Source organism: Podarcis pityusensis, assembly GCF_964106645.2.
Source record: "Podarcis pityusensis genome assembly, chromosome: 2".
In the NCBI taxonomy this organism is placed as follows: Eukaryota; Metazoa; Chordata; class Lepidosauria; order Squamata; family Lacertidae; genus Podarcis; species Podarcis pityusensis.
In genome coordinates this window covers 45,049,330-45,077,202 of record NC_138029.1, presented here as the reverse complement: position 1 = coordinate 45,077,202, position 27,873 = coordinate 45,049,330, and the positions used below count along the sequence as shown (strand labels likewise).

The following is a 27,873-nucleotide window of genomic DNA, read 5'->3' as shown; positions in this document are numbered from 1 at the left end:
CAGATAAATTTAAGGGCGTTCCCCCCACAATGAAGCAGCGGGCCAGAACATCACTAATAGACCTGAAGATGTGTGTGGGTAGGGAGGAATATACCTACCTGCAAATACTGATGTGACCTAAAAGGCTTTTATTTTAACTAACCCCCACCCCAGTTCCTGTAGCCAACCTTTCACAATGCAGATTCTAGGAAAAGCTTGAAAGCTGGCCCTTACCAAATGACATTTTGAAGGGGGCAAGAAAAGGAACACTGCTTGCGTTTTATGCTTAAAACTTAAAATTTTTGAACGTGATTATTTTTTTAAAAGGATTTTATTATTGACAGGTTGCCTTCCTTTCTGCATAAACACCACAGAATTTAGAGTAAGATCTTTCCGTTTACACCTTCTCCCAGAACCAGCTTTCCCCAGTTGCATGCAGCCTTCCTCGAGGAAGTATGGGCAATTTCTGAAGTCCCAAGATTTTATCTCACTTTTCTTTCTTTTGCCATACTGGTTGCTAGGAAGCTGACGCTACTTAGCAAGCCCCTTTCCAATTAATTGGTTGGTTTTTGCCAGCACCGAGGATAGATAGCATAAATTCCTGATTTTTTAATTTATTTATGGTTTCGGGGTTTCTCTGCTCCCCTTTCAGTCTCAAGTCACGTTGCGTGTTCCCTTTCCCTATTGCGCTGTAGTTTTGTTAAAAAAAGAATTAAAAAAAGAAAAATCCTGCCTGCACCGTCAACTGAGCGAGTGGACGGGAGGTTCGCCTTATTACCTCCTCCGAGCTCTTTATGAAGCCCCACCAAGCCCCTAAACCCACGGCTTCTGCCTCGCTCCTCACCAGCATTTCACCAGACATTCCCCAGGACCAATAAGCAACTTCAGCGAAGTGGGAGGGCCTATATTCTACCCCCCGCCCCCACGAATAGGCGAAGAGCTGCTCATTAACCTGCCCCTTTTGATCTTTGTCGACACAGATACCAGTAGCCCCACCCCTAATTCCTCTTCCTGCCCTCGAGATCAACGTCCCCTTCTCGCGGCCAATGGGAAGTTCCTCCTGCCCTTGATGGACACCCCCTGCTTCCAATAAGCGCTTTCGAGCGGCAAGGTCCTCGCCCCCCGGTAGGCGGCGTCCCCCTCCCTTGCCAGGCGGGCGAAGAAGGCCGCGGTTATCGATCCCGCTGCTGACTAGAGGGAGGAGGAAGCATCAGCAGAGAAAATGGCGGCCGTGGCTGCGACTGCGGCGGTGCCGGGTGATGGTGGAGCCGGCGAGGCCGAGCCCATCCCGGGCAGCGAGGCCGGCGCAGACCCGCTCCCGGCTGGCACTCAGGCCGCCGTGGAGTCGGCGGTGCTCGACGCCCGGGAGGAGCCCGAGCCAGCCCCGGGGGGAGAGGCCGAGGAGCCGCCGCCGCCCGGGAGCCCAGCGGGGACCCGAGACCTGCCGCAGGCCCAGCCCAGCCCGGAGCCCGTCGGAGGGTCGCCTCAGCCGCCCTGCCCGCTCACCGCGGAGCTGTCCGAGCTCCCCCCCGGCGAGGAGGCGGAGGGACAAGGCGGAGGGGAGCAGCCGCCCCGCTTGCCGCTGTCGCCGCCGCCGCCGCCTGCAGCTGGGGGCCCCGCGGGGCCGGAGCCCGGAGAGGAACCGCCCCGGCCGGAGGAGGAGGAGCCGGATGCTGCCGCCACGGCCGTTGCGAAGCAGCCGGAGCTCGCTGCGCCCGCGGAGCAGGCGGTGGCCGCTGGAGGAGAGGAGGAGGAAGCGGCGGCGGCGCTGCTGCCCGGCTCGGAGGTGCTGGTCACCCTGGATCACATCATCGAGGACGCGCTGGTGGTGTCTTTCCGATTCGGGAAGAAGCTTTTTTCCGGGGTCCTCATGGATCTTTCCAAGAGGTGAGAGAGCCTGCCCGGTGTTTTACAGGAGGGAGACCCACCCTCCGCCGCCCTTCTCAGTCTCTCCTCCCAACTTTCTTTATGGAGGTGGTGCCCTCTCGGCATCTGGGGGGTGGCTGCGTTAGATGAGGAGGTGGGTGAGCCACGAGGTGTTTGGTTTTATGGCTCCGCCAAGAGGGCGAAATTGCCCTGTTGCAAATGGCCTCGTGGTCTGCTTCAGAGCCCTGCCTTCCTCCCTCTGATCCATGCAAGCAGGGAAGAGGTTTTCCCTCGCCCTCGAATTCTAACGTGATCTGTAGCCTACCACTACAATATTCTTTGTCTTTATTTAGGTACCCCCCCCCCAATTTTGATTCCTCACGAAGTTTAGAAGGTGGGTTGGGAGGGGAACAGGCCGACCCGTCTGGACAGGGATCAAAAATTGGGGAGACTTCTCCTTCTTGGTAGCAAAAAGTTGGACCATAGTTCCTACTAGTTTGCTACTGATGCATAAATATGCAGTGATTTTATTTATACAGTACTGTATTATGAAAATTTCAAGACAATATGGTCCTATCCGTAATGGCTTGGGGCTCATATTTGTTTTCCAGTTAAGTACTTAAGATATTTGAATTCACCTTCACTTTATTCTTCTAACTTCAGAAGCAGTTAGCCTTCATGCTGGAAAAAAGTTGTGTGACAAGGTTGTATGTTGCTACAGCTTCACATATTGGGAAGTCACAGTGAGAATTGGCTAAATGCTGCATGGTCCCAGGCTTTAAAATAGTCACCCTATTCATAAGTTAAAAGGCACACTTTTCCCCACTACATACTGTGTATTGATTTTCCTTCTGGGCATAGAGAGAGGCCATGTAGAACAGGCTTTATGTAGAGGTTGTATCATAGTTTACAATCTTGGAGTGAATTTCTAGACACATCTTCATTATGGCTTTCCTGAGGGTGAATTAGGACAGGGGAAATGAATGTCCAGCCTATAGATGGTGTACTTGCTTGTAGAGAATGTGCTAAAAGTAAACCTAAGTAAACCTCAGCATACAAAGGGGGGGGGTGTAATTCTTCGTATTCTACTTCTGTGAGAGGATAATATTTGGGTGTGGCCTGGCCAGGGTATTCTGTGGGCTGACCTGCTGAACTGGGACTTTAACTTGGTTCCAAATCTAGCTTTGCCCATTCAAATGCATGTCCTTACCTTAAAACAGAAACTCTAGAATTGCCTTACCCAACATTATGCTCTTCAGGTGTTCTGAACTACAATTCCTATCAACTCCAGCCATTATGTTTAATGGTCAGAGATGATTGCAGTTGTAGACCAAAGCATTTGGAGAGTAGGTTGCAGGAGGCTGTTCTAGAGCAGTGTTCCTAACCTTGGGTCTCCAGCTATTTTTGGACTACAACTCCCATCATCCCTAGCTAGCAAGACCAGTGACCAGGAATGATGGGAATTGTAGCCTGAAAACAGCTGGAGACCCAAGGTTGGGAAACACTGTTCTAGAGTGTATGTTTTAAAGTAAGGATAAGCATATGAAAACGTTGTGAAACATGAAGTAACTAACTATCTGTACAGAATTTCATATATAGATTAGATAAAACTTTCTTGGATTTCATAGAATTTTTTGCTGCTGGTTAGTAGGCTGTTTTGGTGTAGAACATACCCGTTTTTATCATCTTCATATAAATAATGATACAGTGTGTGCACTTAACTGCTCCTTGAGTAGATAAAGGGGGCAATTTACAGTAGCTCTAGCTCAAAACATGAGGAGGGCACCATTTGGCAAAGGCATGGTGGCTGCTTGTACACCAGTTATGGGATACATGCAGCCATATGGAGGACTAGTTGCACGTAGTGTTTTGCTGTGGGGTGTAATCTCCTCTCCACTGTGCACATTGCCAATAGTTTACAGGGTGTCTTTAAAAACATATTTGCTGTGGAAAATGTGCCATGCCTTGCTACAGATAACCAGGTTGCCATATGGCTTTATGTGTTTCATGATGAATTTGCTGCATGGTGCTTGCTTGTAAACAGTCTGTTTTATCCAGTCTACCTTGGTAGAGATGATGTGCTTGCTCATAGTGAATAAGCTAAAGGTATCAGTCCTCTAATGCTTTAATTTGTTTATTCTTGGACTTTGAATATGTGGTTGGGTGTCTTACCTTACATTTTCTTTTTCAGGTATGGAGTCCTGATATGCTGAAAGAGTCAAGTAGGGGTGGAAAACAAAGCAACATCTATGTTGGCTTAGTTTAGATGGAAAGAGCAAAACACAAACCTATAAAAGCAAGAAGCTGAAATTGTCAGCAGGTTATTTCACAGTAATTGTATATTGTTTACGTAGTAATTTGATTGTCAGCTTGTTTACTCTGGTATATTTCTTCAAGTACTATTGACATTTTGTTTATTATTTTAACAATGAAATAGAATAGTTTGCTTTTTGTTGTGAGAGCAAACTAAAGTGGTATGTTGGGTGGGTTATAATAAAGAGTAGAGGTTCAGAATAGATTTGGTAGGGATGATTAGTTCATTCAGCCCTTTCTAAAATTTATTCTCTTACAAGTTAAAAAGACCTATAATAGTTAGAATTGTAATGAAACTTTGACCCAGTTTGCATGTGACACTAGAACAAAGTTGTAACAGTACTGTACGTGCACAAGCCTCCATGAGTTCAGGCAAAGCATGGAGCTAATTTCTCTCTTTCTCCACCCCACACAGCTATGGAGATGGCTTCTGCAAATTTGGTTTCATGGTTAGTGTTACATAAGAACCAGGAATCCTGGGTTGTTGTTTTTTTACAAACAATGGTTAGTTTCTAAACAAGCCAACTTCAAACCATAGGTTAAGAATATAGTTTGTTAGTTTGTTTGTTTAATTAACTATCCATTGTTTGTTGTAAAACCAGCATCCCTGGTTCTCTGAAAGATTATTTGAAAGTAAAACTAAACTTAGCAGATGCGTGCCAACCGTATCCCAGGCTTCATCTGTGGAATACATGAGTACTGTACTCACTTGGTTTAGCGTTATCTGTGAATGCAGCCATTAACTCTGCATACAGTTATGGAAGATGGTGTAATGAAACTCAAACTTTATTCATAGTGCATCTTTCAAAGCTAACATTGTGCATCACTTATCAGTGCATTTATTTATTTTTATTCCACTTTTTGGACTGTTGTCTTCTAAAACCACTCACATGGTTATTTTTTTTTTAAAAATGGGTCCATCTATCAGGCTTATAAACTAAAAAGACAAGATACAGAAGGGAAGGGGAGTAGAAGAAAAAGGTACAGGAGAGATCAGTCTTCAAGGCCAGAACAAAGTGCAGAGCTATGAGCATTTAGATGTAATCCAGGGCAGGCTGATCTTCTCTTGCTGGTGTTCTTGCTTGAAAGCAGCTGGTGGATCTTGTTCCTTTGACCAGAGGATGGGAGGGAGAGTCCTTTTCCCTTACTCTGCATTCCATTAACAGCAGGCAGTTGAAGCAAAGTGTTCTTTCTGAGAGGAGGAAGCAAGCAGGCAAGCTCCCTGCAGCTGCTCCTTCTCTGGTTAATGGATGAGGCCATAGTGCCTAAGAATTGACCAGGTATATTTGGTTATCTTGATCTGGCACTTTACTGCTTTTGTGGGTTTGAGATACAAAAAACAAAACAAAAACTGCACAGCAACTAAAACAGTTGAATATTCTGGACTTATTCAAATCTCTTTGTTTTTAGTGTTGCCTCCTAAAATTAATAGATTTAGAGTTGCCCTCCCTTCTTTCCTATGTATGGTTCAGCAGTTTAGAATAATGCAGATAAATCATTTTCCATCATAACTTTAAGGGTGCATAAAACCATTGTGTGGGGAAATCAAAATGGGTAATAAGGGACAACCTTACCCTCAAAAAATACTGTGGTATCTACTTTTATGATCAGGGTGAGACCTGAACATAATTTGAATTTAAGAAATAATGTTCCAAAGTACAATTAACTCAGAATTTACATGTGTTTGTTGATATCACACAAATTAAATGCATGGAAGGCATACAGGTTAAAAGTTCTTTTTGTACAGGATTTTTCTGGCACAGAAATTGCTTTTAAGCTGTCTGCCTTGCTTACCAGGCTCTGTGAGGCTCTTGCGAGATCTCAGACAATCCTGCAAGATCTGTGCAGGAGGTAGCAGCCGAGTACACTTCCACTGGGCCTCAGAGAGCTAAGCTGGCTAGCGTGCCCCGCCAGGGTCTAGCTGCCTTTTTGTTTATAACTTCATTCTAACAAGACTCCCACCCCAGGCCTCAAACAAGCTCTGCACAGTTCTGGGGGTAAGACCTGTTTGGCATGCTGAGTTTGGAAGGTAAGATTGCTCGCGCAGTGGCAGTTTCAAGGGATGGTTCAAGTATACAAGTCTCTGCGTATTCACACCATCCCTGAAACATAACCTCTGCGAAAGATGGGAGTTAACTTGTATATAGTTTACATATAATCATGCAGATTAAATAATTCTGATTTGCAGGGGACGCGGGTGGCGCTGTGGTCTAAGCCATAGAGCCTAGGGCTTGCTTATCGGAAGGTTGGTGGTTTGAATCCCTGCGATGGGGTGAGCTCCTGTTGCTCAGTCCCAGCTCCTGCCAACCTAGCAGTTCAAAAGCACATCAAAGTGCAAGTAGATAAATAGGTACCGTTCTGGCAGGAAGGTAAACGGCATTTTCGTGCACTGCTCTGATTATTTCGCCAGAAGCGACTTAGTCATGCTAGCCACATGACCCGGAAAAACTGTCTGCAGACCAACGTCGGGTCCCTCGGCCAGTAAGGCAAGATGAGCGCCGCAGCCCCAGAGTCATTCGTGACTAGACTTAACTGTCAGGGGTCCTTTACCTTTACCTTTTTTTAGCTGCATGCAGAGTTAGCTTGTGATGGTTATGCTCAATTTTAATGGTGTATCCCTTTGTAATCATAGATAGCATCAAACGAATTAACTGGTTCATAAAGGAAGCTCAGCTTCCACCATTGGGCATCAGAAATATATAGTTGTTTTAAATGGAAGGCTCGTTCTCACTTATGAAAGTGATGCAAGTCTTCAAGTCAGCGCATCAAGGATGAGAGATCTGTAGCCCAAATATGTTGTTAGTCACCATCCGTGGCCATTAGTCATGCTGGCTGAAGCTGATGGGAGCTGTACTCTCAACAACATCTGGAGGGCCACAGGTTCACCTTTCGTGCTGCACTTCATGATTTTCTTCAACAATAACTTATCTAGATACACCATTCATAAGCTTGCACTTAGCTGTGTTCATTATGTCTGAAAAAAGAATCACAGCACAAGTGGGGAGCATGGGGCATTGCTTCATTCCCTCCCACTTGAGTCCCAATCTGACCTCTTTTTGAGTGGGAAAGCTTGAAGGGGAATTCTAAGCATGTTTGGTTGAAAGTGTTTAGAAACTTCTTTGCTACTGGGAACCCTAAGGGGGTTCAAGGATGCCTTGACTGAAAGCTTTCAGAGCTCACCTTCAGACCCAGCTGCTCAGTGGGGCAGCATAGAGAAGGGAGCAGGGAGTCTGGCATATATAGGAGCATTAGGGTGTGGGGCTGTCATGCACAACTCCATTTTCTCTGTTTATGGTTTTTTTCATTTTCAAGAGTAATGCCTCAACGGTGCTAAGATGGATGCCCCTGTGACAGCAATATGGAGCTGTTCCAGTATTGCTATCTTCTTGAGCTATTATGAAACTAAGGGATTCGTGTTGGCGCTTATCTCTCAATAGTGATTAATACCTGCTTGACCGCCCCTGGTCTTTAGCATCCTTCACTCTTACTTCTTCCTTCCTTTCATATGTTGTTTCTTTGCAGTTGTGTGAGGCTTTTAAGCTGGGGTGGTCAATTTGTGACGTTCCACATGTTGGCCTACACTCCCACCCGCATGGCCTGTAGTCAGGGCTGATATCTGGATGGCCATAGGTTAGCCCACCCCAGCTTTAAGCCTTAAGTAGAGCAACTAGGGCATGAGATTTACATAGGACGGGAACTGAAAGCAGGCTACAGATTAGCAACAACCCTACAAGCTTATGGCTTACTTTCCTGTGTGTTATATTTCCTAAAGCATCCAGTTTCTAGCATTGCTGGAACATTGGTTCTGGTTGTCATGGCTCCTAGCTTGAGAAGCTTAATTCATTTTACGTAAATTGAAGGATAGAGGAAAAGATTGGATATTTAAAAAAATCAGACTGCATTTGACGAAGTTTGCTTCTGTCAAAGCACAGAACTACATAGTAAAGCTGAAAGATATGTCAAATATAATTTAGTCTGGTTGCTGGCAACCAATGTTTCCCATAACTAAATCACTGCAAATGGATGCTTATTGCTTCCCATATTTATTAACCAAAAATAAATAAATAAATATCAACTTGCTAAACAGCCTGTTCAGATCCTCTTAATTTTGAGTGGCTTCCATTGTATCTGGCTTAAGTCTGCTATGATACAGCTGAATTGCTGCTTCCTGCCTTTCACTCGGTGATCCTGGTGAAGGATTATTTATTAAAACAAAAAGCTGACATTTAGATGCTTCCTTATTCTCAGACCTTTCTGCTAGGCCAAACATGTTAACTTCCTTTAGTTATATATGTGTATTTCAGATACATTTATTAGTTCTCTGAAACGTTTCTTTAAAAGTATGTTTGCCCTTCAAACATGATGAGACACATAATACAATTCAGGAAGTTGTAAAAATCAAGAGTTAGAATTTAACCCACATTCATTCTTTGGCTAGTGATTTCCAGGCATCAGGTCCTGCTGCTGCTAACCCTGCCCTGTGCAACAAATGTGCTGGTGCCAAGTGTAAGCCATAATCCTTAGCTTCTCTTATTGGAGAAGTTGGGAGTTCCCTACTAGATTTTTACAGTATGCATTCCTGTCAGAAGCTGTGGAGGAGAAATAGTCATGTCAGAATTGGCTGACATGTACAAATCTGATTAAAGGTTGGGTGTGTGCATTTTACCTTTCTGAACTTAAAAAAACCTGTATATCTGCTGAAGGGGTTGTTGGCACCATTACACTTATGTAGCCATACAAGAATGCCACCAGGGCCACATGGGACCAATAGAGAATTCCACAAGGAAAAAATGAATTCTGTTGCATCATTTGGTCCAGCAAACCTGTGTTCTGCAGTGGCAGGCAGATTCTTTTGAGAAGTCCCATGAGTAGAGCGTAAAGGCAGTGATAGCCATCAGTAGACTTGTTTCTTCAGAGCTTCTCTCGGTTCCCTTTAAAAGCTATCAGTCATCATCACATATACAGTGAATTTATAAGCTAAGAATATGAAGTAATTTTTGGTCTAAACAATATTGACGGCCACCCTGGATTGGTTACTTGCTGGAAAGAGAGGAAAAACTTCCCTCCATATGATTCATAATTTTATAAACATTAATCACCATCACCATTTATTATTGAAAAAGACTGAAATATAATTACTCTCTCCCTGTTGAGGTAAAGTGCTGCAATCCTTGGATTTTGTAAATGTAGCTCCATTTCTGCACCTATTATTGTATGTGGTAAATGGAGGCCTCAAGGCCACTGTTTGAATATTCAGGGGAAATGTGTTGCTTCCTCCCCCTCACAATAGAAAGCCACAAGGGTTCAATGTACTGCAGACCAGTATGATACAACCTGTCAAGTCACAGTGTGTTTATATGTGGTTGAGAACTGATGTGTCGGCCTTGAACAAGTTGTTCTCAGGTAGTTGCCTCTGTACCCTAGAACAGTGTTCCCTAAGACGTTATATAGTAGGGTATTGTGTGTTTGTGTAGGCTTAACTGTAGGGAGGTTATGAAGCCAAAATGTCTGTCTTGAACTCCTAGGTGAGAGCTGAAGGACATGACTAGAGTGAATTCTCTTAATATGTTCTTGAAATTTGGATTTGCCCTGGGCTTTTCGTTAATGGTGCTTAACAACCAGTTTGGGTTGCAGCCAACAAAGTTGTCCTGTTAGTACAAAGACTTCTTCCTGTGCAACAGGACTTCCTCTCCCTCATGCCTCCCAAATCCATTATGGAGGTTCCCTCAACCTTCTGGAGCATACCACTCATTGTTAAAACCGTGTTTATACAAGACAATCTACGAGTGATCGCCAAAGAAGAAGAAGATGGGAAAGGAAGAACCTTTGCACAAAAATAAGACATTGCGCTGATTGGACGACTTTGTTGGATACAACCATCTGTCTGTTTACAACATACTCTTTGACTTGTAGCATGCATGTACAAGAATCTTGTTTTTGGTCCTTGCATGACCCACTGGTGGTCTTGATCCACAGTCTCAAGATCTGTGACATAAGCCACAGATACCCAGGATATGCCTTAAGAGTAGATTTGGTACCTTCATGGTGATTTTGCAGAAGTGGCCACTTAAATAGCACACATGCCATGATTTTTAGTTTTCTTACTGAATACCATATTGGTGTACAGTGGCACCTCGGGTTACAGATGCTTCAGGTTACAGACGCTTCAGGTTACAGGCTCCACTAACCCAGAAATAGTACCACGGGTTTAGAACTTTGCTTCAGAATGAGAACAGAAATCACACGGCGGCAGTGGGAGGCCCCATTAGCTAAAGTGGTGTCTCAGGTTAAGAACAGTTTCAGGTTAAGAACAGACCTCCGGAATGAATTAAGTTCTTAACCCGAGGTACCACACTGCTGTTAAATAGAAAGTAAGTAAGGTATGCCCATTTTGTGTTTAGCTTCTCTGAAACAGACCTTGGTCAGAGCTAGATCATTCCTATTTTGACTGCAAGAGTAGGACTCCCAAGGAAATGGAGTCTATTGAAACACAGTGGTACCTCAGTTTACGAACTTCAATCTGTTCCGGAAGTCCGTTCTTAAACCGAAACTGTTCTTAAACTGAGGGGCACTTTCCCTAATGAGGCCTGCCAGTGCCCTTCCTCCGTTAAGATTCTGTTCTTAGACCGAGGTAAAGTTCTAAAACCAAGACACTATTTCTGGTTTTGCGGAGTTTGTAAACCAAATCGTTCTTAAACTGGACTGTTCTTAAACCAAGGTACCACTGTACTATGTTTGTTGCATAATCTCTCCAGGTATATAATAAATTGTAAAGTCTGTGAAGGTGTTCTAAATAAAGCACTGCTGAGGGTTCAGAGCTCAGTATAGGCACATCTAGTATATTGATTTAAGTTTTTATATATTTCTGTTGCTGGTTAAAATTGCAGTGGTCTGGTTAGCATAAAATAATGTCAGAAGTGGGTGTTAGACATAGGCTTCCATTTTACCTTCGTATTCTGTTTCATTTAAGATAAGAGTTGAGCTAATATTACTGCTTTCTTGCTAGTTGGTATAAGACAGAGCTTTCCAAACTGTGTGTCGGCTGCATTGTGTAGGTGTGCCTCATGAACGCTCCCGGAGCTCCTCCCTAGGTTGGAAAGGGGTTAGTTTAACCCCCGGTTTGCTAGTAAAACCGATTTACTGTGTCACGAAATGATACATGTCTAAAAAGTGTGTCACCGAAATGAAAAGTTTGGAAAGCTCTGGTATATCTTTACTTTGTTTGGGTCATCTTTCGTGCAACACAATTGTCCACCATTGGGAATTGTGCAGCTGTTCATAAGCTGAAACTGTCAATACTCTTGTAAATATGGTGAGATCATACTAAGAACCTGTTGTTCCTTTTATGCTATTCAGTTAAGCCCAAACCTTCCCCCAAACTCACAGTGAATTATGGCTTGAGTACATTGCATATTTTATCTTGCCCAAACTAACATGGCAGTATTGCAAATGTAACATTGTTTTATAGAAACCACTGTAGCTAGTTCATCTTTACTGGATGAGCATTGTTTATATGTGAAGTCTGAGTCAGTACTTAATTGTTGGCAAATGTGATTATAGTTCAGTCTGATTTATGAAAAACATGATTAAATTTGCAAAGTGAATTTAAGACTATTAGGGATATGGGGAATAAGTTGCTGGTAAATATTAAATTGGTGGGGTATGCCATCTAGAAATCTGAATTTCTAATCTTGGAAGGCTGCTGAATTTCTGATTTTAGAAGGCACAAGCTAGGCAAAATGAAGCACTACTAAGTCTGGTTCACTTCAGTGGGAGTGGTAAGCACATACCTGCATATCTTTCCTTTGAATCATTGGGACTTGGTGTGCTGAACTTTGTCTGGATTGTTCCCAGAGTTTTTGGTGTAATTTCTAAAGATTAGTTTTGAGATACTCTCTGTCAGCAGAACAGTGTCTTATTGTTGAAGGAAGTATACTTTTTTATAATAAAAAAAGATAAAAGTTGGGCCTGGTTTATGGTGCTTTGGGCTAAGGATTTGATAGTAGGTATAAACTTTGATAGTCTTTTGGAGTTGTTAAAATCAGGAACTGGGGAGTATTGGAAGCAAGAGTCCACGAACAGTGTCAGTAGAGACATTTGCCAGGAGGCAAAGCTGTGCTAAATACTTTTAAGTAGCCATAACCAGGCTGCCTAAAATTTTGCAAAATTGCAACAAAATCCCCTACTGAATAGGGAATTTAAAAGGGAAAGCTGTGCAAGTTGTGTGGAGCTCAGAAACTGGAAGGTGTCTTGATCTCTCATTGTGCAGTTAGAAAGCTCCAGAATCTGAAACCCCAGGACTTTACAATAATTCACATTATGCATAATGAAGTTATTGGGAGGTCCGTGCAAGCTAGAACGGAACAAGCTGGCTCACTGTAGAACAATAACATGTTTCTGTAGATTCTTGGTGAAGCAAGAGGTGCTGCTAAGTATACAGCCATCCTTTAGGTATTTCATTCATTCATGCCCACGATTGTATGCCTAAGTAGGGAGTAAATAAGCTTGCCTACTCATCCTTAATAATGTGATCCTCATCTTTGTTTAATTCTAAGGACTTACTGTACAGATTAAGAAAAATAGATCAGCCTACGTTCATTTTATTTGCAAAACAACACCCACCCACACCCCATGTCTTATAGTTGAGGGTAGCCAGAAAAATGCGGGGGCAGGGTGGATCTGGTGGACTTTTTCCTTTCCTTACCCCCAGCAGTAGAAGCGTACAGTTTACCCTGATCCATGGGCACCTTCAGGCAGAAGTTTAAAGTCTGTTTAATGAAGTGGTAGGAATTGGGGAGGAGGAATGATTTGGTGTATGTTCCATTTCTTACACATAACTGATGTCTGTGTAGAAAAACACCTTTATATGTGGCATAAAGTTACTCTTTAGCAGGCAGGAGGAATGACAACAGTGTGAATCCAAGCTTTTTGAATTGAGCAGCCTGGTCCCACACTTAGACTTATGTTTGTAATATATAGTGGGGTAAGGCTGTAGAAGCAGCTAACATGCCACCCATTTGAGCCCTTGCTTTCACCTAGTCGCAGCCATGCTGAACGATGCAAGGCCTATGATGCAGGGCATCATGGACAGCACTTACTTATGCTGAAATGCTTGCTGCTGAATGTGTACAAAAAAGCCTTCAGCCTTTTTTGTGTAAGATTGCCAACTCTAGGCAATAAGGCCCTCTCACTTTGAAATTGATAGATTACCTCTTCAGACTGTTTAAATAGGAAATGCTAGCCAAAGACTGCATTGACTGTTAATCACATCACATGTATCTTCAGCGATACAGTTAACAGAATTGGCTGTGATTAAGATGTCTGTACTCTGCACCTGAGCTAGCTAGCTGGGAGGATTTGAAAGTTCTAAAGGTGACCTGTTCATACAAGGTATTGATTTCCCTGACTAGTTGGAGCTAGCCAATACTTAAAAGATTATAAGATTAGCCCAGTCTAAAAATTATGGGGACATGCACAGATGAAGGGTGGTCTGCACAATTTGGCTGGCTGCGCACTCTTTTTGGTCACCTCGGCCATCTGGCACAGCAGAAAATTTTGCAGAGGAGAAGGCAACGGGCCTTTCAATTTGCACAAAGCCTTGTTCAGATGCAGCTGAGTCTTTCTCATACCTTCTGACTTGGCCTGGGAGACTGACTCCTCCTCTGTACATGTCAGGTGATGGGTGGGTATGCTCGGTCTCTTCTCCCCAAATGGCGAGGCCCTTCCAAGTTCTCTGTGCAGAGAGCTCCAGAAGAAGGAGGGTTAACGTGTCATGCTGGAATTAGGAAGACGGTTGCCAGGGAGAGATTCGTGGTTGCCATTCAGGAAACCTTGGCACCAAGCTCCCCTAAAACCAGAACAGCTAGGCGATTACAGTTCTCTACCTTCCGATAGCCAGGCATGCACTGTACCTTCTACAAGATTAGCCTCCCTAGACCATTTGTTTCTAGAACATTTCTGGAGAAACATGGGGTTCCTCAAGAGAAAGAGGGGTAATAGGAGGCACAACAGCCTGCCCATTTCCAGTGCACTCTCAGCTTACATGGCTATAATAAAGCCCAACAAGCTTATGAAGTATCCTCTGCCAACTGAGTATTTGCCTCCAGAATATTTTAGGAATTCCATGGCAGGTGGGTCACTGTGGACAAAGTCTTGAAACCACTGCACTGCCATAGAGGAGATTCTAAATGTGTCTGAGAACAGCAATGAAAGGGAAAGAAACCATTTTGCTGCTGGCACACAATTCTTGTGACCCTTGGTAGATTCCTTTCTAGTCAGTGCTGAAATTTTCTAATTCACGTGATTGTGTATTCTGAAATGATAAGCTTGTTTTCATGTGGTGTGGAATGTTAGCTACTTATGATACTGAGAAATCTCAATTAAGCAAAGATTTGCAGTTAACTCTGTGTTTTTCTCTCTCATTAAGGTTTGGACCGCACGGAATCCCTGTGACCATATTTCCCAAAAGGGAGTACAAGGATAATCCTGAAGCGATGGAGCTCCAAAGTAAATCATTCCAAGATGAGACCCAAGTGAAGTGTGAAGCCAATGGTGTAGTCACAGACTCTTCTCCCATCCAGCCATCAGAGCCTAGCCTGGCTAAAAGCCTATGGACTTCCAAGCCACCTCCCCTTTTTCACGAGGGAGCACCATATCCTCCTCCTTTGTTTATCAGGGACACATATAACCAGTCAATACCTCAGCCTCCGCCTCGGAAAATTAAACGGCCCAAGCGGAAAATGTACAGGGAGGAACCCACTTCTATTATGAATGCTATCAAACTACGACCCAGACAGGTCTTGTGTGACAAGTGTAAGAACAGTATTGTTGCAGAAAAGAAAGAAATTAAGAAGGGCAGCAGTACAAGTGATTCCTCAAGGTATGAGGATAATAGAAAGCGAAGACATGAGAGCGTAACTACTGTGAATAAAAAAATTAAAACTGATCATAAAGTTGATGGGAAAAGCCAAAATGAAAGCCAGAAAAGGAATTCCGTGGTCAAAGTTGCAAATATTGCTCATAGCAGAAGTAGAGTAGTCAAAGTTACCACTCAAGCAAATACTTCAAAAACGCAGTTAAATACTAAAAAGGTTCTCCAGAGCAAAAACATGGATCATGCAAAAGCTCGGGAAGTTTTGAAAATAGCCAAAGAGAAGGCACAAAAGAAACAGAGTGCAACCTCTACTTCCAAAAATGCACATTCAAAGGTCCACTTCACACGGCGTCTTCAAAACACCAGCTCAGGTTCCCTGCCCCCACGATTGCGTCTAAAGCCACAAAGGTACCGAAATGAAGAAAACGACTCCTCTCTCAAGACAGGGCTTGAGAAATTGCAGAGTGGCAAGATGGCAGCTAAGCCTCAGTCTCGCTGCTCCTCTACCCGCTCAGCAGGTGAGGCCCCTTCAGAAAATCAGAGCCCCTCAGAAGGCCCTGAAGAGGCCAGCAGTGAGGTTCAGGACACAAATGAAGTGCATGTACCTGTTGATCAGGATGAACAGCAGACACTGGGCAAGAGAGGCAGCAAAAGCAATATAACGGTTTACATGACCCTTAATAAAAAGAAATCTGACTCTTCCAGTGCATCAGTGTGTAGTAGTGATAGCACAGATGACTTGAAGTCCACCAACTCTGAGTGTAGCACTACTGAAAGCTTTGATTTTCCTCCAGGCAGCATGCATGCACCTTCCTCCTCCTCTTCCTCCTCGTCCTCTTCAAAGGAAGAGAAAAAGCTCAGTAATTCCTTGAAAATGAAAGTCTTTTCAAAAAATGTCACTAAATGTGTCACACCAGATGGCAGGACCATATGTGTAGGAGACATTGTTTGGGCCAAGATATATGGCTTCCCATGGTGGCCAGCCCGTATTCTTTCTATAACTGTGAGCCGAAAAGATAACGGCCTCTTAGTCCGACAGGAAGCTCGTATTTCATGGTTTGGGTCCCCAACAACATCTTTCCTTGCTCTTTCACAGCTCTCCCCTTTTTTAGAAAACTTTCAGTCGCGATTTAATAAGAAGAGAAAAGGTCTTTACCGCAAGGCCATTACAGAAGCAGCCAAGGCTGCTAAGCAGCTAACTCCTGAAGTTCGGGCCCTGCTGACACAGTTTGAAACATGAACATGAGAAGTAAGGTAGGCAAGAAATGTGGAGGCTCCTTGAAATGTCTAGCCTAGTTAAATGCTATGAAGGACTTAGCCAATTAAACACAAAAATTGCACTCAGTTGGCTGCTTTTTTTATATACTGAAATTTCCATTTGTAGCAATGTCTTGACTGAAAGTTATACTTAACAAATTGTACATGCAATCAAATTAACCTAAAGCGAGATCTCAGTATTTTTCAAGAGGACTCTTACATTTTTTTGGTAAAAGTAAAAAATTCCTCTGACCACCCCATGCACAGGAGCCATAACCTCAGCTGAAGAGCAGTTTATTTGCAGGGAATTTTTACTAGTTTCTACCCACTATATATACCATTTCAGTGTATGTGGGGGGAGGGGGGAGGGAACAAATGAAATGGAAGTTTTAAACATGACTTGTATGGTCCACCTTAAATGCAGAACCCTAGGCCCTCTCTGAGCCTCAAACTTGATTTCAGTGTTTCCCCTTCCCCGTCCCCTGCCCAGAAAACCTAATTTACAATAGTGTGATGGGCCCAAAGAGTTCAGCCTTTGCCTAAAAACACTTTCTCACTGGCCACTTTAAATCCTTTTTGAAACCAATTTTAATCTGAATTCAGTTAGAAAGGTTTTATCATTTGTTAGCTAGGTCTTGTTGGTCACCTTTTCCCAAATGCTTAGTTATGCTATGCACCCAGGGACAGCAGCATGAACTTCAGGTTTTGGCAAGTTAAGAGAAAGCCAGTTGCTCATAGGCGGGTCTGGATAGTACCCCAGCATTTGGGATCAGAGGCTATTAATGCTGCATAGGTGTGAATCATAACTTCCAAGGAGGGTGGGGTGGGATGCTCCTAGGACATTTGTCTTGAGGGTTTAGCTTGAGAGAGTTTGTGTTGTATAAATAATTGGTCAGATTTCTCCCCCCTGACTACTTGTTCTTAAATTCTTAGGATGCGTCCTAGTAAATTACACTTTGTGAACTGTCAGATGTGTAATTATTGCATTTGGATGTACCGAGCGGCATATTTTTTTTAAACTATTTCCATTTAAGGTATCTGTTTGCAGGTCAGAAAATATGGAAAATGTAATTGTGTAATGCTCTGAAATGTACAAAAAAACTGTAAATAAAATTGACTAAATCTAATTATTTGTGTGTGTTTCTCAAAAAGCTTTGAAATAAAATCAGGAAACAGGACTGTTTTCTGTTTACACAATATTTAGGAAATAATTTTCTTGCTCGACACTCTCTAAATTAGTATCACTAACTGCGTATCAAAATAACATTGGTGTTGAAAATATAAATAAGGTTCTAATTTTGGCAAATTATTCAGCTATTTATTTCCCCATAGCAAATCCTTGTCAGTGCTTTAAAAAACCACACGCCTTTCCAGTGTAATTATTTCCCCCCACCATTTTATGTTACTTTATCCCTCATGTCCATTTGCTCCTAGATCTTCTGCAGGTCTGATGCTCTGCATTGGACCTTTTTATGCAGTTGATTCACTTAGACATTACACTTTCTAATGGACTCGTATAATTTGTACTTGGTTTAAGTTTGCAATGTCGTAAAAGGTGCTTAATTTCATTCTCCCCCAAAACACATTACAATTTTAGGAGTAGGCATTTAGGAAAAAGGGAAAAAAGCTTGAAGCTAAATTAATTGTGTGTATTAAATCTCAAAGAATTAATGACCAAAGGCTCTGTTGTGACAGTTTGATTCTAAGGTATGCTTTTTCATAATACTCAAACTTCATTTTATTCCCAAACATTTTACTTTAAATCTGGTATCTCTGATGCTTTGTACGTGGGCTTGAAATCGGCTCCAAATAGTTTTCATCCTTCCTTGATATAACACTAGATAAGCATAAATTTCTAAACGTGTAGACAAATAAACTTGCATTCAGTCTGTCAATGCTTTTTGAAATTACAAAACACACAACATTAATAGCATGCAATTCTGTTTCACTCCTGTGCTGTGTACAGTATTCTCTTTCCTGCAAACAGAAACAAATGCAGTGTTGAACTATTTTGTTTTGTTTTTTTCAGGCAGGCTGTGCCTAAGGTTTTTAAAAACAAAAATTCGCAATGAAACAGACAACTTTCAGTGCTTTCTGCAAAGTTAAAAGCTCAGCTTGGGGCTAGTGTACACATTATGAGATTGATAGGTATACCTGAGTGTACCTGCTGATTTCCTAATTCATGACCCTACCTTCAAGGGAGCCTGTGATGAGTGCTTGATTGGGCACGTCTTCTAGGGTTTTGCCATTTTGAATAGACAGTCTTCTACATTTGAATTCTACCAAGAGTATAATTTGATTCTGGAGCCTTTGCTCCAGTTTGAAATAAATATAATTGAGTCTTGTCTTCAAAATCATGCTTTTTACAACACTGTGGAACAGTTCTGTTCCCTACTCAGGCCATAGTTTGCAATCAGGCATGCCATACATGACATTAAAAGTGTTGAGTAGAAATTACTCTCACTTTAAATTTAATTACTACTATTCTCTGCTTGCCTTGATGAGAAATCTTCTCTTTGCTTCCCTTTTGAAAATACTTGTTTGATTTTTTTTTATCTCTTTAATTTTGGAGTTCCTTAGTGACATTTTGATGTCACAGGCAATGACTTAATGTCGTTCATTTCTGTGTAGAGCCTTACTGCAGTTTGATTTTTCAGTTCAAAGCATGGAGATGTCATGATATAATCCATTAGCTGCAAGGCATTCAAGAAATTTTGGATGTTGTATCCAGGCTTGGAGGCAAAAGCGGCTGTTCAAGAGGCACTAAACTACAAAGCAAATATTGGCTTAGATTCCAGGGCCTTCTGCCTGAGCAGGAAGCACTTCTAGTGCTGTGGGGGTGCATTTGCTGACTCATCCATCTGCACTTTCCTGTGTCCTTCTCCAAAATAAATGACTTGGGATTACTGAACCCACCGGTATAGGTTTTTTGTGGGAAGGTGAGGGGTGGATGATGAGGGTTTGATGGAAATTGGTGACACACCCAGCCTACGTGAGCAGGATGTTTGTATCCAAGCTGTTGAATTTTGGACAGAATACACAAATTGTTTGTCAAACTTTAGGCAAAGGTTTTCACCAAACACCTAGGTTTCGTATATTTTCTTTCAAATAGTTTATTATTCCACTTCAACCAGCTGTCTCTTCAGTGAAAGACACCGAGAATGCCCTGGTGCATGTAGCTAACCCTGAGTTGCCTTAAAACTTCATTTAAAATCATCATGAATTGCATCCAATTAAACAATTGTATGCACAGAACTTCTGCAAGCATAACAAAACTCTCCCCTCCAGATGGTCTCTGAAGGGTTGAGGGGAACTCCAGAGCAAATTTGGTAGATGCACAGGAGTAGTCCTAGGGAGGTAAGGGAAATTAGGTAAGCACAATAATTTAGTTGAATACATCCCTGTTGGTTAATAATAATAATAATAATTAATAATAAATAATAATAATAATATACCCCCCTATACCCGGGGGTCTCAGGGCATTACTTTCAATGCTTCATACCTCAAAGGAAAACGATGGTATAAATTTTATCCTGCCGTGGAATGAAATTGGTGAAAGAACAGATGACTTATTTCCACAAGCAAACCAATTCCAAATAAAAAGCTAGTAAACCGTCATGCCTTACTAACATGTTCTACCTAATCTGTTTCCATTGTTATAGCCCTGCACAAGTTGTGTGCTCTCATTTCCATGGTAATCAAATACACCGACCTGTGTTGAACTGCAGTTAGGATTTCAGAATGGCTGTCGTGATAATTTTGCTTTAGAAAATGCATTCTTTGTAGCAAGAGTAGTCTTAGAATAGCCATGACCCTCTTTCTTGCATAAAAGGAAATGCCTCTTTAAGATAGGACTTGCCACTTGTAATTTTTAATAAGTGCAGTGTTAGTCTGTCGTTGCAAAAACAGCAGTCTTGAAGGTGCTACAAATGCATTATGTCAAAAGCTTTCCTGGGCAAAAGTTCCAAGTTCACAAAGGCTTTTGCTATAATGAAATGTTAGTCTTAATTGCTGACACCTTTTTCAGTCTTATCTATGTTGTATTGTGTTGCTGCAGCACATCTTAGCACTATTCAGATCTAGCACTATTAGTAGCATGTGCTAAGGTCTAAGTAAATGATTCTTTCTGCATGACCAGCACGGGAAATTCAGAATGAACAGTTAAAATGAGATGCATACATGGAACATAGGTGCATGCCCCAGTGGATTGCATCCAGTGAATCTGCCCACAGAAACATTTTAAACAAGGACCGAGTAGCATGTTATTTTATCATCCTTCTAGTATGCGTTGCTCTGTTCTGAGACAAGTCCCCCTGCAGTCTGGTAATGAGCCAAGTGCATGTGTTTGAGAGAGACGGGCAGTACTTTAAAGGATATACCATAGTTTCAAGGAAGTGAGAAATCTCTGCTACTTCCAAGCTCAAGGCAGTGAAAAGAACGTTATGTATTGCAAAATAATCTACATAAGCCTTGGCTGTGCTGGCTGGGGCTAATGGGAGTTGTAGTCCAAAACATCTTGGGGGGGAGGTAGCAGGTTGGGGAAGGCTAGGCTACAGGCAGGTGGGCAAGAAGCCACTAGGCAAAAAATATTTATGTAGCACAGGAAGGGTTGCTGCAGCTGTTTGAGCTGAATTCACACATGCTCCTCCACTGGTGACTTAGGGCAGACTCTAACCTCACAACCGGACTCTTCCTCTCTTGTACCAGAAGGGTCCTTGGCCCTCCTGCACACATTTCAGCTTGTCCATATCCTTAAACTGTGGTGCCCAGAACTGGACACAGTACTCCAGGGATGGTATGGTCTGGCCAAGGCAGAATAGGGTGGCACTATAACTTCCCTGATTGGGACACTTCACTCCTGGTGACAGCCTACAATAGCATAAGCTTCTTTCTTTCTTTTGCATCTTATGCACTACTAAGATCCCTGGATCCTTTTCTACATGTACTACTGGCAATCCAGGTATTCCCCATCTTCTGTTTGTTCAGGTGGTTCTTCTAGCCTAAGTGTAGAACCTTACATTTGTCCCTATTGAAATTCATTTTATTAGCTTTGGCTCAGCTCTGCAATCTGTTTAGGTCATCTTGAATCCCAATTCTGTCATCAGTGGCACTGGCTACTCCTGCCAGTTTGATGTCACCTACAAACTTCCCCCTAATCTCCATCCTTGAGACTGGGTGCTCTGTCCATCACATAGAGGGATCCTGCAGGAGGTTGAAATGTGTGTTTGTTGCACAGAGCACTGCATCCCTCAGGGGTCTTGAAGAATACATCATTCTCTGCCCATACATCCCATCCACCACTAGTCCATGGTAAGCAAATTCCAATGATAGATGCTGATAGTATATTTTGCTAGTGTTCACGTCTTGCATATTGATTTCATGGGCTGGTTCATACCTCAGCTTTTATTCAGTGTAGTTATATATTACCGTATCAGAATTGATATGGCTTATTTGCTCACAAAGACTCTTCAGGTGATACATTTACTGAATTGCAAAGCAGGCGCTGTATAATATGAAAACATCCATTTTGCTTGGTTTCAGTTTATAACTTTATACGTGGAGATTACAGAGATGATGAAAAAAACAATGTCCGTCAAATCGAACAATAATAAGGAGGACTAGACTTGCAACACTAGTTAGAAAAATTAAAATCAAGTATCTTTTCCCTATGTGGTTTTTGGTTTTCAAGTTTCATGGTGCTTTGACATCAGACTTGAAAAACGTTTCCTTTTATATTCAAGGGTATTGTGTACAGCAGTGATAAGAGTAACATGGAAAGCAATTGTAATAAATATATTTTAAGATTTAAATTTGTAGCTTTAAAAGAAATTAATAAAAGTATTAAAATACTTTAAAATGTATTTTCAAAAAATAGATAAAAACCACTGTTCAAAAGAAGAAAGCACCAGGGATTTACATATATTTTCATAGCTGCTTTCAATACAAACGTTTATAAGAAAGTAGTTGTAAGTATGTTGCCTGCGTGTCCTTCTAGGCATCCTCCATGTATAGCTAGCTATGCAGGGTGAAAGCTAGCCTCACTTTGCAGCAGGGATGGGAAACATAGCCTTCCCAGTGCTGCAGGACTCCCATTGACCATTGGTTATGCTGACCAGAGCTGATGTGAGTTGAGAGGACCACAACCGTTGGAGGGCCACTGGTTCCCCATCTCTGTTCTGCAGCTTATTTTCTCAAACCCATCAACTTTGTATTATCAGATAATTACAAACCTAATGGATTCCGTTTGGTTCATCCTTCCCTTTTCGTTCTGGAACTCAAGTTCTGGTGACTTTGATATGCTTTTGGCCTGTGGATTCTTTTATTAATTCCCACATGTCCACACCCTTCCTCTAGTTTTCCATTTTTCTTTTACAGCTGACACTTAACATTCCTTGGCTACTGAGCATGCTCAAACCTCATTATGTTGTTTGTTTTTACACCATGTGTGCGTTTAAAAGGTTTTCTGTACTTTTGGAAACCTCGGCATTTCCCCCAAGCACGTCAGTCAATACCTCCTCATTTGTCAAAGGTTCTGTTTTGGCTGCAGCTCTGTCAGCACTCATCACATGAGTTGGCTCTTAGAGGGAGTGATAAACAAATGGTGAAATAAGTGGTCAATAAATTGCTAGGACTCAAAGAGCTACCTGGTAGGATTTTCAAGAGCTCATGCCCAGTGGGATTTTCAGCTTTCATTGTTTCAACAGTAGCTTCCCGTGCCATATTAAATTGCTCTGAAAGGTAAGTTGAAATGCTGTTTGGCCATGCGACATGGGATGACAGGGAGCTGCTTTTCAAGAGAAACCATTCTCACCTGCCCTTGATCTGCTGAAACAGCTGTCACTTATTGGATAATGGGTATAATTCAGCAGAAATATGTTGCACGGCCAAGTCCTATTGAAAACAATTAATTACAGTTAATGCCACATAGATTTCAATAAGATTTAGTTGTGACTAACATTTGCTGGGTTGTGCCAGGCATTATAATTAAGCTGTGTTTTTTCTATCTTCACGAACTGGATCTTCTGACATCTTTCTTGTTACTTTTCACCAAATAAAAATGTCTAAAGATCCAGTCACTGAGTTGGATCATGTTAGCTCTGTTTCTTACCAAAGGACTGTTAGCTGATATTCTTGATGTTTTACTGTTGCTTTTTGGATATCCGTGGGTCTGTTTTGTATCGTGAACAAGAAAATCCCAAGTAGGGGAAGTGAGTAATTGGTTGTACATTTGTTTCTTGTAAGGGAAGTTTGCTGACAGGATTATAAATACGTTCCACGTAACTTCTTAAACTAAGGCAGCAGTCCTGTACCCACTTTCCTCAGAACAAGCCCCATTGAATTCAGTGGAATATACTTATGAGTAGACCTGTATGCTGTTAAACATACACAAGAACAAGAAAGTTTTAGCTCCTGCTGTCTTTTAAAAATATTCCCAGTTTGGGAGCTTCATGGGTGAACTATAGTTTGAGGCTGGGAAATTTAAACCGTCAAATGGGATTCCTTTCAGTCAGTCACAACTGAGCTCCTTAAAAGATGGTGTTGGTATCCATGAATCGAATGGTAGATAGTACAAGAAACCCCAAAGGTGGGTACTAAAAATTGTGATTGGATGCCCCGAACCGTCTACTCATTGCTCATCAGCATCCTGTCATTTCACCACTATTTGCTGTGGAGGGTATCTTGCTGGATTCTTAGGTATATTGTCTTATGGGCTGGTCTTCTAACACCCTCTGTGTTTGCAGCCTAGGTTTTCCTCATTTTCATGGCTTCAGTCCCTTGGAGCTGTGGTGCTTCCAGAAGGTACGAAGAACCTCTGCCTGAATTTGTGATACTTCATGTCATTCGGAGCTCTACTCTTGGTTCCACACCTGATCCCTGAGCCTGACCTCCTTTTGCAGGGGGCAAGACAGAGTGCATAAAAAGTATAGGAGTCCTTGAGTCTGTGGCTAATGGGGAGCAAAGTAAACATAGCTGTTTTTCCCACATTGAGCAGCATGGTGGTGGCATGCATGCAGTGATAACAGCTGCTGAAGGATCCCTAGAATATACTGTCTTTGCTCTTGACAGTTCCCTGCATGGAGTGCTCATGCCCATTGTCCCCCCAAGATAAGATTCTCAGGAACCTGCCTTTCAGTTGTTTGTTTCCAGCCCACCCTTCCTTGGCTGATAGTGGTGTTGTAGCTTGGTAGCTCATTAGCTGTGCCTCACTGAATGCAGCGTGTTATGGGAATCTTCTCTTTATGTTGCACAAGTCCAAGGCACGGGTCTCCGTGGTTTTTCTAGAATTATTATTATTATTATTATTATTATTATTACTACTACTATACCATCATATACTTGCAGATCTAAGGGTGGTTCACAGAATAAAATCAGAATATAAAACCACAAAATACATAATCAAAATGAAAACAACAACCCAATAACCCGTCCCAACACATTTTAAAAGAGCAAAGGGCTACTAATAGCCCTGTTCCAAGACTAGGATGGGACACCTCAGGAGCGATAGTGTTATGGAGACAACATGGAAACATTCCAAGCAGTTTCTGGCGCAAGTAATTAAAAATATAAGTCTGTTACAGATGGTGTTTTCCTAGCACGTTTGTGGTCTGCAGTAGCTTTCCTCTTTTCTGAGCTCTTCATTTGAGCAGTTTGATACTGGGAATACTGGATTTGGTCCCAAGACTCACAAATGGGAGTTCTGCTCAAGCAGCAGAGCTTCCCAGCTCCTTTCTCCACAAATCCTCAAAAATCTGTTCCTGAGTGGTAGAAGGATGGGAGATGGAGAGCATGTGCATGTAACAGAAAGTGCAAGTCTCAAATACAGGGGAAATGGAAATGCCTTTCCATCACACAAGCCCCCTGTGGGACCCAACCCAGTTTGGTTCATGGGCAGTGGCCAACATTTTCTCCCATCCGTGTTGCCCTAGCCCTGCTTTCTCTGCTGTTAGAAATGATTGTGTGGGGGTGTCCCTATATAACATGATTGTGCTTACCTGTCTTGTGCTAATGTCTGATCCTTCCCATAGAGATGGGTTAGTGGAAGAGGCCTCTGCTGAGTAAGCAAATGCTGCTGTCCATTTAATGTTAGCTTCTATCCTTGTCCACCCCACCAGCATTTTGTCCTCTGCCCTGCCTGGAGCAAAATTCTCCAAAAGCACTGTATTTTCAAGTCATTGAGTTGTATCCAGCTAAAGCTAAGCTATATGTGCAGTAGACCCACTGAACTTGATAGACACGAGTCCTATGCAGAGAACACCCACTGAGATGAATGAATGCAACCCTTTGTTTTCCTTTCCCCTACCTCCTGCTTGTGTCATTTGAAGATGTTAGCTCTACTCACTACTTGTGGCCTTTAGGTAGAGAGAGTTGGAGTAGGCGGCATTTGGGTATACTTTTAAACTGTGGCAGTAATAAACCTGACAAACATCAGCTGGTGTAGCATATGGTTAAGAGACTGTTGTGTATGCATGAGGAAGTCAGATGTGCCATGAATTCACAAGGTGGTCTTGGATAAGGCAGACCCTAGTATGCATTATGGGGATAATAGTAACCAACATTACAAGGTTCTTGGAAGGATGATGTTGAAAATAATTGATATACTGTTTCGGGCTTGCTGTGTGTTAACCATCACATTTATCTGTATGGGCTTGCTAAGACTTTCTCCTCAACTACTTATTTTCCCCATTAAAGATTATGTCTGATTAAAAAAAACCCCACATATTAACTGTTCTAAAGTCTTTTAAGGGCAATTATGCATTCACTGCTAACTCAGAATTTTTCCCCTCTCCTTTTCAGCACAGAGACATTAATCGCCTGCTGTATTTATGGAACCTCCCTACACTGCCATGAAGAAGGTCAGCTGGCCAGGCATGATATACAACTGAAATCTAGATTGCAGTGTATACTGGGAGAGAACTTTTTACAAAAACCACCACACCCCTTTTCCAGGGCATCTGTACTTACTGTAAATTTACTTTGGAATTTGAAGTGTTAGAAATATTTTATAAACTTTTTTTGCAATAAATAAGGCATGAGCCAAGGAGCCTGTTCAAGATGAACTTGCAAGGAACCACTTGAATTACTAGTATGAAGAATCACAAAGTGTACTCTTACTCTTCAAATGTGATAGTCTGAATAGGCCCTAGCAGTGGAGTCAAGACCTCTGGAAAGTTGGCTGTAAACTTCTGAACATTTACTTTTGTTCTTGCTGTGTGTTATTTCACATCTTAACAAACTTTAATATTTGGTGCAGGTGTTAGCAGAGCTGTAACCTATTTCTGGAAGCACGTCCACATTCAGCTGTGGTGTTAAGTACTGACAGTCCTGTTTGGAGGCAAAGGTTTCCCCTAGAGATGGTGGTAAGGGCAGCGACAGTGAACTCCTTGTAATTCTAGAATAATTATGGCAAATCTTTGCTGTTGTGGGAAATGTTTCTTTGATGGCCACGAAAATCATTCTGTAAAATGCAGGAATCACTGACAATACACAAATGTCTGTGTGCTTGTGATTCTCTAGCAGTAGTCACCCTAAAGGACAGCTACAGCTAAGATAGGGTAGTAACTGGTATCCAAAGTCATGTTTCCTTTCTAATGAAGGAACATATTGCACATTAAATTAGTCCTGACTTGGTTGTGACTAACTTATTCATAACAGCCCGCTGTTAGATTGGGGTTTTAGCATTTCTAAAGTTAGTTGGTTTACAAGCCCTCTCCAATAAAACAAGTCTTAACTCTTATCTGCAGGACTTGAGTATTTAACTGCCAGATGGTTCCACATTTCAATGGAATTCAACCTAGTTTTCCACAGGATTGCACTCACTATTAAAATCTGCTTTTCATATTACCCAGGTATAAAACCTTAACTTGCATTTAGTTTATTAACAGCAGATCAGGATTCCCCAGGAAGGTTGATGGGTTAATAAACACAAGTCAAAATGAATGCACAATCTGATGAAGTACAAATATCAAGTTCTTTTTAAACTATGACAATGCCATCTACACAAGAGTTAAGTCTTGTATGGCATTAAGGTAACCATCTACAGATTAACAAAATATCTCTCTTTTCCAAAGTTACCCATACCAGCAAATACAAGCTGAAGTCTTGGCTTCATAATTTCCATGCATGTTGTAATTATACAAGATTTTCCCTTGGCTTTGACAGATTTATATTTTTAAATAGCATTCTAAACATGGGAAAGATGTATGAGTTAGTATATTACAATGCAATTCTATATTAAATATTTACTAAAAATGTCTGTGAAAACATTTAAAATTTTATTTATAAAAACAGTTCATAGCACCTTTTTAAGAGGTTCAACTGTACCATTTTCTTAAGAAATTAGAGAGGATGTTTAAAGGACAACAAGCAATTGCTTTGCAGTAGTCTTTCTACAATAGTCAAAGCAAAAGAGAAATAAAGTATACTCTACAATTTTCCAGCAAGATTAGAAGCTTATTTGGGCAAGGTAAAAAGGTACTGCAGCGAGTCAGTGCAGTGTAGTTAGACAAAAATAAGCATCCTTTTTATTTAAAAGCAGGGTTGGGTGACTTCACTGGAGAAGGTGCACATACCTTAGGAGGTAACCA

At 41.9% G+C, this 27,873-nt stretch overlaps 1 protein-coding gene across 6 annotated transcripts; it reads left to right on the top strand.

Moving 5' to 3' along the window:
* The first annotated feature begins 1,088 nt into the window (after positions 1-1,088).
* PWWP2A (PWWP domain containing 2A) lies at positions 1,089-27,222 on the top strand. Of its 6 annotated transcripts, none has more exons than XR_013982889.1 (4): positions 1,089-1,866; positions 14,585-15,549; positions 24,031-24,088; positions 26,084-27,222. XR_013982889.1 is itself a non-coding variant. In XM_080995224.1 (3 exons), the coding sequence occupies exons 1-3, from the start codon at positions 1,202-1,204 to the stop codon at positions 26,095-26,097; spliced, it is 1,644 nt and encodes a 547-aa protein (XP_080851350.1). In that variant the 5' UTR covers positions 1,089-1,201; the 3' UTR covers positions 26,098-27,222. The 6 variants fall into 6 exon arrangements, 4 of the variants coding, with proteins under 4 accessions (XP_080851350.1, XP_080851349.1, XP_080851348.1 ...); XR_013982890.1 differs by having other exon boundaries at positions 1,095-1,866; positions 14,585-16,285; XM_080995224.1 differs by lacking the exon at positions 24,031-24,088.
* The last annotated feature ends 651 nt before the right edge of the window (positions 27,223-27,873 follow it).

Bases quoted from the DNA above. Each gene is read 5' to 3' on its own strand.
- PWWP2A (XM_080995223.1), top strand. From the start codon at position 1,202: ATGGCGGCCGTGGCTGCGACTGCGGCGGTGCCGGGTGATGGTGGAGCC. The intron at 1,867-14,584 runs GTGAGAGAGCCT...TCTCTCATTAAG, and splicing joins CTCATGGATCTTTCCAAGAG to GTTTGGACCGCACGGAATCC.